This window comes from Taudactylus pleione, unplaced genomic scaffold (assembly GCF_031769625.1).
Source record: "Taudactylus pleione unplaced genomic scaffold, aTauple2 ptg000145l, whole genome shotgun sequence".
Taxonomy (NCBI): domain Eukaryota; kingdom Metazoa; phylum Chordata; class Amphibia; order Anura; family Myobatrachidae; genus Taudactylus; species Taudactylus pleione.
Window position 1 is genome coordinate 73,722 of NW_028284547.1, and position 13,006 is coordinate 86,727.

The window sequence follows — 13,006 nt, forward strand, 5'->3', positions numbered from 1 at the left end:
CACAGTGAGGAATTATTCTCAAAGTGATTGACAGGCAGGGGCGGTTTATGGGCGGGAACGGGGAAGGTGGCGACTCAAATGCGGATGTGTCGCGGACTGTTTTCCGGGTGGGTCTCTGCCTGCAACTGTGATTCCGTACGCAGTCAAAATGGCTCCGGCAACTCAGTAGCTGCGGCCATTCTGCGCTAGGGTAACTCACGAGTCCGATTATCTACTGATCTGCGGCCGAGCTGCATCCTTGTATGCAGTCGTTTGGATTTGTGAAGCCACTGGAGGACGTCTCCATACAAATCCAGGCGGCCGCCTCATTTGCATATTTTCGCACAGCCGCTGCGTAGGTATTCGCAGCTGCGACATTAGCGTCCATCTCTGAATCAGGCCCTAAGGCAACTAAATTAGCAGCACAACTTTGCTACCTTGTCTGTATTCCCTGCCCACCGGCCCATCTGGCGTGCCCTGCTGTCTGTCATAGGCCGTCATGTTCCCACTGTCCTGTATACTTACTTACCAGACATAAGGAATGGGATAGACCGTAATTAGATAGACAATGTCTAGATAGACACCAGATGTTAGAAAGACAATAGGTCGACAGGGTTAAAAGGTCGACATGCTAAAGGTCGACATATAAGGTCGATAGGGTCAAAAGGTTGACATGAAAATGGTCGACAAATAAAATGTCCGACATATGATTTTTTTTTTGTTGCTTTTTTAGCCCTAATCTTCACCCTAACTCTCCCTCCTGGTGCCTAACCCTCCCTCCTGGTGCCTAACCGTAACTCCCCTCCTAGTGCCTAACCCTAACCTTCCCTTCTGGTGCCTAACCCTAACCCTCCCTCCTGGTGCCTAACCCTAACCCTCCCTCCTGGTGCCTAACCCTAACCCTCCCTCCTGGTGCCTAAACCTAACCCTCCCTTCTGGTGCCTAACCCTCCCTCCTGCTGCTTAACCATAACCATCCTTCCTGTTGCCTAACCCTCCCTCCTGGTGCCTAACCATAACCATCCTTCCTGTTGCCTAACCCTCCCTCCTGGTGCCTAAACTTAACTCCCCCTCCTGGTGCCTAACAGTAACCTTCCATTCTGGTGCCTAACCCTAACCTTCCCTCCAGGTGCCTAACCCTAACCCTCCCTCCTGGTGCCTAACCCTAACCCTCCCTTCTGGTGGCTAAGTCTCCCTCCTGGTGCCTAACCGTAACCATCCTTCCTGTTGCCTAACCCTCCCTCCTGGAGCTTAACACTAACCATCGAGGTAGGTGCCTGACCCTAATCGTCCCTTCTAGTGCCTAACCCTCCCTCCTGGTGCCTAACCCTATCCGTCTGCCTATCCCTAACCTTCCATTATGTGCCTAACCCTCCCTCCTGGTGCCTAACCGTAACCATGCTTCCTGTTGCCTAACCCTCCCTCCTGGTGCTTAACCCTAACTGTCGAGGTAGGTGCCTGACCCTAACCGTCCCTTCTAGTGCCTAACCCTAACCGTCTAGAGTAAGTGCCTAACCCTAAACCTCATCGGTAATGTAATAGAATGTTACTAGTGCTGCATGTTCTTCTCAGTATCACAAATGAAATATTTAGCACCACCTGTGGATCTTTTAACCTGTATCAGCCAGTAATAAGTACACCTGTGCACCAACTAGGAAATCTGGAAAACATTCACTGTTAGGGATGAGCGGCTATACAGCCCAATATGTACATATATGTCCAGGGCAGTGCTAGGTTCTTCTGCTGCTTCCCCAGACACCCGGACTTGCTCCAATGGTCTGGAATGGTGGTCACATCTAAAATAAATACATCCAGCTCAGACATGATGGCCCTACTGCCGCATCTAATGGGTTACTGTGACCGCTGGTCCTCTATATGCTGGAATTATGACACACAATACACTTTGTATGACGCATATTAAAGCTGGATAAGTGCTAATTCTACCCTCCTCATGGACTGGCCGCACTCACTCTAAAATCAGGTATTTGTAAACCCCCCTCTAGAAATCCTGCGTTTGCCACTGAACCTAACCCTAAAAAAACAAAAAAATAATATGTCTACCTTTTTGTGTCGACCATTTTCACGTTGACATTTTGACCCTGTCGACAATTTGTACCCGTCGACCTTCTTACATGTCGATATTTAGTGTATCGACCTTTTGTCCCTGTCGACCTATAGACTGTCTAACATCTGGTGTCTATCTAGACATTGTCTATCTAATTACAGTCTATCTACAGTCCGGAACCCGGGTGACACCTGCAGGAACCTCTGGTCATCCATAGTACCACGTCAATGCGACACAACGGAATTCAGAATATTTTCTTGCGGAAGGTCCCTTCCTCCAGCCCCCACCTTTATACCATACCCATTGTCCCCTCTTTTAGGTATTTACCCATTGTTCCCTGTGCTTTGTCCAATATGTGACCGCCTGCTCCATGGCTGCACGACTTCAGAGGTCCGTTTTATGTCGCTCATGGTACCGGATTGGCGCTATCGCCTCCTATCTCTATAAGCTGCTCTACAGCTCTACTCTCCCGCCTTAGTCCAATCAAACAAGCTTCTGTTTCCCCAGGCGCTGTAATGAAAGACATTTTAATGATCGGTGATTGTTCCTCCCAAAAAAATAATCCACCAATTAGTTTGTTTAGTGATCATATTGTGTGGACGTGGTCTGTGGAAGCCATCAATCAGATTGGGGTGATCCTTGACCAATCAGATTGGCCTGGGTGGACATGTGATGGGATCAGATTGGTATACTGCCCCCCAGAATTATATTCTTATTGTGTTTGTATCAAGTTTCATTGTTCCTCTGCGTTCAGTGCATCCAACTGATCAATCAACAAGCAGAGCAGCCAACCAATCATATTGTTGCATGCATCTAGTCCCATTGTCTTATGGTCAGTGTGTTCTCATAGCCGAATGCTTAATATAGTGTAAGTACTGATCAGTGGACATGTAGGACAGCTGTTGTACGGTGTGCTTACGTTGGGCTGTACTCTACATTTGTGTCTTCACTTACGTTGTGAATCCTGACATTAGTAATTGTAAGGTTATTTTGCTGTCACTGTAACTTTTGGGGGATTGTATTTGGGCAGGACCTCGGGGACGGTTATGCGGAGTCGCCATTAGAGACAACCGGTAAAATGGCCTATGTACAGTACTGTCACATGTACGTTAATAAGTAAGCGTGCAGTGTTGTATGTACACAATCATCAGAATAGTAATTGGGTGTCTTCGCCTCCTCACGTCTCCCCAAAGCGGCAGTATGGGCCCCCACCCCTCAGTTCCTGCCCGATGACTAACACTCCGCTCCCTCTCCTGTCCCTTCTCTCGCAGGCTGGACTCTATAATAAACATGGCGTACGGCGTCAAGAGGTAAACGAGATACCCAGACCCACCCTCTGCACCATTCTTAGCCGCTGCGGCTTAATGAACGGGCTGAGATATCCTTCACCACAACACGCTACATGTTCACCGTCAGTGTAAATCTCCAGCATCGCACACATGTGAAGCCATGTACACGCTTAGGGTCCTCAGTGGTGTTACACCATATAAAGACGCATTTAATGCTGTAGTGTCCGTGCCCCACAGCTAACAATCCGATAATTGGAGATCACCACTCTCTGGGCCTGATGCAGAGGTGGACGCAGCGGCGATCTCGGTTGTGAGCGGACGATGTTTTTAATCTGTGCATGCGTCCCGATGGCTACCGCACAGAGGGCCGGATTCAGCAGAGGACGGGACCGCAAGGCCGCACACGAGTGTCTGTGCAGTTCCGCCCTTGCTAAAATGCAAACGCAGCAGGAGGTGTCTTGACACCAGCCTGCTGCATCTGCGATCCCAGCGCTGCGACCTGTAACTTTTACTTAACGTATCTTTCTCTTCTGGCTTCTTTCTGTGCTTCTCATCCATGTATTTATATAATCAGTAAGATATATTTATGGTTGTAACCCTGGGAAACGACAGGAGAGAGGACAGCAGAGCTGGGTCTATCTCAGGGGTGGACAGTCTGTGGAACTACACCTCAGAGCATGCCCTGCCACAGTTCTGCTTTTCAGGGAATGCTAAAAGTGCATGCTGGGATGTGTAGTTCCGCAACAGAGGGCGTGCCACAGGTTGCCTAGCCCTGGTCTATCTTATTAAATCAATAAATGGCTGAAAATCCCAGAACAGACCAGAAAGATAAAGCAATGTATTCCATAAGAGGCGTAGGTGTGCGCTAAACAATCTGAAGGTGGAACAGCCCGTAACGTAGGGCGCCTTGCCTATAGTTTAGGGTATATATACTACATATCATTACACAGTCAGTATATAGTTAGTATACACCATAGGCAGGTGTGATATAGTACAATACGGTGCCTGCATAGAAACACATTATATTCTCTCCCCCGTACATTAACCCGCAGCTCCGTAGATTCCTGGCTGGCATCTTAGTTATCTGCTACTCTCTGGCTGTTGTGTGACCTATTTGTTCTTTTTTTTTTGGGGGGGGGAGTAATCTCAGTTTGGCCGCACCCTCCCCTGACCATGTAATCGCCCTTTCCTTACGTCTGTGTCGTGTTGTGTTTTGTGTTATATGAAGTATACCGGCATATACGAGGGCATCGTTAATAACATGGTGCTAACAGTGCCAATATGCAGTAACCCATAGCAACCAATCAGACTCGAGCATCAATCCAGGTGTCACGTGGGCCGGTAACACCCAGATATACGGTGCCGGCCAGGGTCATGCCACTGGTGGCATCCTTCCTGGCATGGCCTAGCAGGGCACTCTGGGACGTGAGAGGTGGCATTGCCCTCTGATAAGGTCACTGTTCTGCCATCTTTCCATGTATGCCCTGTTGTAGGGATCGGTGGATCTGTACAGTATTGTCCTCTTGGCTCATGGTAGATATGACCTAGAGATCAATAGCCTATTTATACCGCATGATGCCTAGCAACCTAAGTGTGTGGCAGCATGCGACTGGTGAGAGCTGTTACCGGATTGGTATCTGTGGGCCCGTGGCATATTTGTGATATTGCACCATGTTATTACACCAGTCTCTCTGTGTGTTCTTCTACATAAAAGGATCCCAGGAATGATCGAGGCCGGTGGAACGTTTTCCACGTTCCCTTACATCCAGTCTTCACGCATCAGAGTGTAATGGTAATTATCTGTCCGCCTTACCGGCTGATGGTGGAGTGCGAGATGTGTATTTCATAGCATAAGTGACTGCACCCAATCGGAGGGATGAGTACAGAAAGGCCATTCAGCAGGGACGTAACCAAACATATTTGGCCCTATAGCAAAACTCTGTAATGGCCACCATGTACTACCCAAGGGTGGAACAAGAACATAATCTCAGGATACAGATTAATCAGAACTGGTATGTTTTTTGGCCATGGTAATAAGCAGCCGCTTGGAATTATAAAGGGGCCTATCCATTAGAAGATGAATTGAACGATTGGACGATATATCGTTCAATCATTCATTATATCTGCTAATGGATAGGCCCTGAACGATGACAGATGTGCCCTCCCGCAGCCGATAAATCGCATCTATCATCTCTCCAACATGTTGCTCAATTATCGCATATAGCTGGACGATATTAGCAATATCGTGCAGTTTATATGCAGTAAACGACGAAAGATATTAGCAGCAGCTACAGAGCGCTGCAGAGAAAAAAAATCCACTCCCTGAATGATGTCATGCGATATCGTTCATCGTTCGCCAAAATCTGTCATATACATGACAGATATCGTTCAGCACAGCCACAGGAATTTTCAAGGGATATCTTTTGTCTTTCATCGCTCAGAAATACATCTGCTAATGGATAGGCCCCTTTACTCTTCGCTGTTATATTATTTGAGTGACTGATACATCTAAGAGCAGAGGTGAAAGTTCATTAAGATTAGTAGTTATACGCCTAAGAGTCTTATTTATTAACGTGGTGTAAAGTGCATTGACGTGCTCTAAACCATAGCAACCAATCAGAGATCAGCTTTCAGCAGGGAAGTGTGATCAGACGAATGAGCACTGATATCTGATTGGTTCTAAAAAAACTATTGCGGTTTGCACCATAGACACTTTGTTTCCTGTAGACACTAAAGGGCCCGGTAACCATGCGGAAAGGCTAGTTTCCATATATTTAAGTTACCGGGCCATTCATTATCAGGGGTCCAATAGGATCCTTGGTATTCAGCAGATTCCGAAAACGTAAAGTTTTCAGAGTTTGCTGCCGAGAACAAGCGCCATCGTAACCAGGACGCCGGGGAGCAGGTTAGTAACGCAGCTACAGATGTAGCTGCGATACTAACCATGGGGACATCTGCTTTTCGGAGCAGTTGTCCCCTCATCGGAGCAATGATGAATTGCTCCGGTGTCACGTTTCCCCCGCTGCGAGTTGGATACTTAAGTATCCCTTGAAGCGAGTTCAATACTTCATCATCGGAGGCCATACGGCCTTCGATGATGAATAGGCCCCTGCGGGGTAAATCTACTAGGATGTGAGTTTTTAGATGTTGCCCATAGAACCCAATCAGATTCTACTTAACATTTAACTAGCACCTTCTAGAAGATAATAGCTAGAATCTGATTGGTTGCTATGGGCAACATCTCCAATTTGCCCGTAATAATCTTCTGTATCATCTCCCTGCCCACGTCAACCATTATCCTCATCCCTGTCACTACTTATTTGCCTCATCTGCCTAAATTCCCCCATTCCAACCATCTTTCTCCTCTTATTATAAATATCTTCTTTGTTCAACTTAGATTCTTTTATTTGGCCTATGATAAGCTAGCATCTATAGAGCTTTAGACAGTAGTTGGAAAGACAGTAATTGTAGGTACAGTAGGTGACATAATGTCTGGAATGTTTGGAACATTGTCAGGGTTCTGTGTCAGATACTCTGATGTACCAAGTCTATAATGTACTAAACTGCTCTGGTGTTCCTCATGTTGCTTCTTTTGTTACCTTCTTCATTGGATTGTTTAGCAGTGCTCCTCACAGTGATGGTAGATTGAGGCACTTTTGGATCATCTTCATTATTCTAGTGAAAGTCTTTGCCCGTTCTTCCACCAAATGTCTTCCCCTTCCTTGCTGTACTTGTCACCTTCATCATCAGTCCCATCTACCCCTAATATTCTCCACCACCATCTGCAGCCATCTTACCATCTTAGTTTCCTCTATAAGCTCAGGACACACAGCGATCTCACAATGAATTCCATGTTTTGCTCAGCGCAGAGTAGGTCGAAGCTTGCAGGATGTGCTCGGTGATTGGGTTCGGTTCTGCACTAGTGAACATATCTGGCCTTCCTCGGTGTATTTCATTGCACACTAGTTATGCCCTCAGGTTTGTGGACATTAGGAAAAAATCAGGAGAAGTGCAGTGTGCAAAGCATCACATCAAAGTCCAACTTAGAGCCGTACTGAGTCTACATAGTGGCCTCAGGCCCCCCTTCCCAGGATCCGTTTGTCAAAGGATGTCAATGTCCCGATAAATTGTGTAGAGTCCTAAATTCTTCCATCCCTGATGCAAAGTTCAAGTCAACATGTAGAGTTGAAATGGTTGTGGGCCATTCTGCAAAGTACACCCCTAAAAATGTGCCCCTTTCAAATGGTTATCTTATTTCAATAATCTCGGTCTGCAAAAGTTAAATCCCAAAACCAAATAAACCCAAAAGATTGTTGGATTGCGCTTCAGAGTGAAGCTTATTAAAACTTACTACAATATAATAACCACTTGACTTTGAAACAAAATATTTAGACAAGGCTTCTCTTAGTAAAATAGAACATTTAATATACATATTCAAAGTTAGCAATTTTGACACACATGAGATATAACAAATCTACCGCATAATAAAACATACATGTATAAAAGAGTGTCCCTTAGACTTCAATCGGTCCTTGTATAAAACGATGTGAAATTTGAAACAAAGTAACTTTTGAGTATAAATCCTCACTAATGAATTACAATTAATCACAGTCTCCTGTATAGTTTAGTTGTGTACCGGCAAGTTGAAAAAGCACAAACTGAGATTTATTTAGCTTAAGTGCACAGGATCCAGAGGAAATGATTTCACATCGTTTTATACAAGGACCGACACTATTTTATACATGTATGTTTTGTCTATGTGCTAGATTTGTTATATCTCATGTGTGTCAAAATTGCTAACTTTGAATATGTATGTTCAAATTTGTTCTATTTTACTAAGAGAAGCCTTGTCTAATTTTTTTAATTCAAAGTCAAGTGGTTATTATACTGTAGTAATTTTTAATAAGCTTCACTCTGAAGCGCAATCCAACAATCTTTTGGGTTTATGTGGTTTTGAGAATGAACTAGCCAGCTGGTACAGGCTGATTGGATTAGCAGCTGTGAGTGGGAAAACTAAATTATTTATTTATTTATATTAGCGCAAGGATTTTAGCGGTCGGGAAACCATCAAGCTGTGACATAAAAAGTGAAATCCCATTTTTTTTTTTGGCACTACTCTATAAAAATGAAGTAGACCGGTGCGCTTGCTGCATGCTTAACGAGGAAAGCTCTGGCCCCACCCAAACCTTTCCCATGAGCCTGTGCAAATTTTTGCTTCTCCACAAAAGTTGCCATCTTGTTCCACAGCATTGGCAGAAACCTTGGTGCAGCAGCAAAACATTAAGGCACGTAACATCACCGAAGACATAAATCAGGTCAAGGGTGCCACTAACATGAATATATATATTTGTCTTCTTCGCTGTCTACTCCTTTCTGTTTTATGTGGAGCATTTCATTATCTTCTCTGTCTTTTTTACTCCACTCCTTCTCACTCAAGCAGACCTATTCCTTACACCCAATGTAGTCCGCTCTCTTTCCTTCCCAGGTTCTCTCCCATCACCATCGACAGTGTCACTAACCTTGCCGGAGTCAGTTTGACTGGTCCTACCTCCGCTGGCTGGTGCATATTTGTCTACAACCTCTCCCCAGAGGCCGACGAGAGTGTCCTGTGGCAGCTGTTTGGGCCATTCGGTGCAGTGACGAATGTCAAAGTTATCCGGGACTTCACCACCAACAAGTGCAAAGGTTTCGGATTCGTCACTATGACAAACTACGACGAGGCGGCCATGGCTATTGCCAGTCTGAACGGATACCGGCTGGGAGACAGGGTCCTGCAAGTTTCATTTAAAACCAGTAAACAGCACAAAGCATGAAAGGGAGGCCACTGAATGGAGAGAGCAAGGGGTAGGATGGGGAAGAGGTGCGACAGAGGGAACATGAAAAAGAGAGAGGGTAGAAGAAGGGGATCTCTAAACCTTGAGCGACATTTGCCACCACAGAGGCTGCACATGGTGAAACAGAGTCAGGTAACTGAAGGGTTCAACACAGGATTAGGCGTCCTCTATTTTTGGTTCAAAACACATAAACCTTAGTACCACCAATAATGGTGCAGTTGAGTTGTAGTGTAGCACTGTTAGGGCTGACAAGGATCCCCACTCAGGCACATCTAAGGTTTGTCTTGGAGTCTGATACGTCCAAGGTCAATACATTAGGCACTATACAAATTGTGATAGTTTATTGATTATTGATCAGAACCTGGTGTCACCAAAAGATACACGGTTGGGCAGCACCGGTGATTAAAGGATGACTTGGATTTATATAGAGGGTATTGAGATGTTCAAATTGAGGGATTCTAAGGAGAACTGGATCTTGGCACCTCTATGGCTGGTACAGGGGGTATAGAGCCTGAAAAGCTATGTAGAAAGTTGTGGTTCTCTCACTTTTTGGCTGTGAACTGGTTTGTCGTTCCCTCAGTCACTTGGCTTAGCACCTTTCACTGCCTCTATCTCTTCTCCATGTTCTCACCACTCGACATCCTCCCTTCTCCTAATGAGTAATAAATGAAGAAACGAGAAGGCCGCAAAATCAAGAGAGAGAAAGAGAAAAAAAAATATCTATTTTTTTAAAAAAGGAGAAAAAAAAATAATCCAATGAGCATTTTAAGCCTTTCGCACTTGTCCCAAATTATGAGTCCATTAAGTAAAAAAGATATATATATATACATACAGATTTGTTCTTTTAATTCAACTACGGGGTACCACAAGACCATTTTTTTATTTATTAGAAAAACCCCTTCCATGTTAGTGGCTTCTAGATTGAATTCTAGTGCACCTGCCATGCAAAAATAACTTGGGGTCATTAAAGAGAATTCCCTGAATTCTGCCTGTACCGTTGTCCTAGCCATATTGTTGACAAAATGCCATGATGACAAGTTAATCAACTTTAAGAGGACTTATTTTTGATTGATATTTTTCTCCATCCCATCTTATGTACGAACAAAACTAATCACTCATTCAAACTGTTAAATTTACTGCAAGCTATAGAACTGCAAACAAAAATACATAACTTGCAATACTATACATTTTTTTTAATACCCCCAAGTTATCATTGCTTGACAAAAAAAAATATCTTGATCCGTGATGCATTTTAAATTTTAACTGCAATATATTTATATGTTAAAAGGATTCCCAATTTTTGGGACTTGTTTAAAAGCCTTTTCATTCAGACTGTATTTATATATTTTACACAGTGGCCCCTGTTTTGGTAATTAAACATAGATGACATCCCTACTCATGATGGAGAAATATAAACCTTTGTGTATTTTTATTAAATATTATTATTGAATATTGTGCCAGGGTTCGGGTTAACAAAAAATGTCTCGATGGGTGAAATTATAGCTTCGGGCCCATGTATCCAGGAAAATAAAAAATGTTTTTTTTATTCTTAAATTACAAAAAGAGAAACATTAATGAATATTTTGGCAAACAGAAAGCCTTGTATACTGTATTATAAGCCTTACATTAAAGAATAGCCCAGCTCTTGGCTAGGGAAGAGTAGGCGCTGTGGAGTGAGTTGATATAACCGATACTGGCAAAAAAATGTGAATGAACCTCTGCAGGCATCGACTCTCTACATGTCCAATAATGAAATTTTTAAGATTATCTATTTACAGAGCAAAATCTTTGTAAATCTTTTTTTCTTACATTTCTTACATCAATGCCTATCCATAGACTCATTAACAAAATTTTAGCTAGAGCAAACCCTCAACAATATAGAACAGTCAAACCTGCAAAAAAAATAAATGAACATGGACGTTTAAGACAAAACAATATTAATTTTAAATGAAGCCTTTAGTTCAGCGCAACCAGAGCTGAATTAAGGCAGCATGATGCCCAGGTGACATGCTGGTTCGAGCCTCTTTCCCACCTTCATTTGTCTAATAAAAGAAAAAAAGAAAGAAGATGGGTTAGGAGCCTAGATCCTTTAACGTCCCTGATAAAAAAAAAAAACTAAAATAAACTGATACTTCAGTACCTCTAGGTTTCCATAATAGGTTATGACTTTGAATCCAAAATGTAGGCCCATGTTTAATTTTATTTAAAAAAAAAAAAAATGCAAAACCAAGTAAGTTAAATCTGAATAGTTAGCTATTAGACAGATGGGTCTGTAGTGCCAATTTCACTTTCGCTTCTAGATAGCTGAGAGCTGGCTCTTCTCAATGAAGGCATACTTTAATCCGTATACTAAATGAAATACGAAAATGGAAAGTGGGACTGAAGCCTTAATTCTGAGCAAATATTCATAACATATAAATTAAATAAGCTTGGCATTGAATTATTGTGTAGAAGAAAAAAAAATAGCTAGAGAAAATTTGGTTGTTTATTAGTTAAGTTAGCATCTGTTCTATGAATTTTTTTGTTTTATTTACTTTTTTTAGATTAACCCCAGACGTTTCTCTAGTTAATGTGTTTTTAATATGATTTAATCTTATTTTTTTGGTGTTTATTTTCTAATAAAAATAACATAGTTGGGATATGGTTGAGAACAAACTCTTCTACCCCATAATTTTAGTTAGTTCTTTGTGTTCTAGATTCTGTGTGGTTTCTTTGACCGTGTTTAGTAGAACGTTGTAGGATCTCTTGCAAATTAAAAATAAAATGAAGAGTCAACAAAAGAAAAAAAAAGGACATTTATTTAAAGATAAAAATGAACAAAAAAAAAATGAAAACCTGGCGAGATCTTTTAAACTGTTGTTTTTAACTTATTTCGAAGTATTTATTCTTTATTTGTGTGGGTATAAATATGTGCATATTTATGTTTGTTGAGCCTAAGCAAACAAGGTTTCTGTTTTTCTTTTTTTCATCAAAGCCCTTCTCCAATGAGGAAACGGGGCTTGATTGGCATTGAAAGAAAAGGTGATAATTTATTTAAGAATGAAGAAAGGGGGGTTGAAACATTGTTAAAAAAAAAAAAAACACAAATAAAAAAAACAAAACAATAATGTGCATTTTTTTATAAGCCGGTTTCAAATCATTGAGCTGAGAGCACTGAGTAATAAAACGCATAAAAAAAAGGAAATAAAAACATAATTATTAATAAAGAATGGTTTGTTTTAATTATTACTTAGATTGAATGGTAAGAAAGGGTGTGTGTTATATGGTAAGAAAGAGGTGTGGAAGGGCGAATGACATTTCCAATATTTTCTCATTGATTCGTAAATTCAAAAATTGTGTGTAATGAATTGTTCAACCATATGCCCTCATTAGTGCAAAGACTGGACCGGGTGTGGGAAGTGCAGGGAGAGATGCAGGTAATTGGTTGGACTGAGATTAAGTAGACAACTGCACTAACAAATTATTATTTTTTTTTATAACTAACACAACAGACCCAAAGAGCCTGATTGAGAGCTGCACGTAAAAATGGCCGCATCTGCGTTTTTTAAATGCACATACATCCGAGGGGAACATTTGTGTCCTTGTGGATCTGCAGGGATATTTAGACTCACATGGAAGTCAGCTGGATCAACATTTGTAGCTAAATGAGTTTATCTGGGTGGCAATGTGAATTGGAAATTAGCATAAGCTTGCGGTGGGCATGTAGACAGAACTGGGGCTTATTTAGAGATGACAGTACTCAAAGGTGCACCAATTTCAGATGGATTGTTTGCACCCAGGATGGGGCTGGTGCAAATTCGTGATGATGTCTGCTCCCACAAGCAGATGTATTGTGGTGGC

General features: G+C 42.4%; 1 protein-coding gene across 4 annotated transcripts in view; it reads left to right on the forward strand.

Annotated features, from left to right (window-relative positions):
* Positions 1-12,351, forward strand: part of ELAVL3 (ELAV like RNA binding protein 3) — a 56,575-nt gene extending 44,224 nt beyond the window's left edge. For 3 of the 4 annotated variants that reach the window (XM_088473894.1, XM_088473897.1, XM_088473895.1), the window contains exon 6: positions 8,797-12,351. In XM_088473894.1, the coding sequence (XP_088330020.1) occupies positions 8,797-9,145 (349 nt within the window). In that variant the 3' untranslated portion in view covers positions 9,146-12,351. The remainder of the gene's footprint in view (positions 1-8,796) is intronic. The other variant, XM_088473898.1, reaches the window with a different exon arrangement.
* Positions 12,352-13,006: the final 655 nt, after the last annotated feature.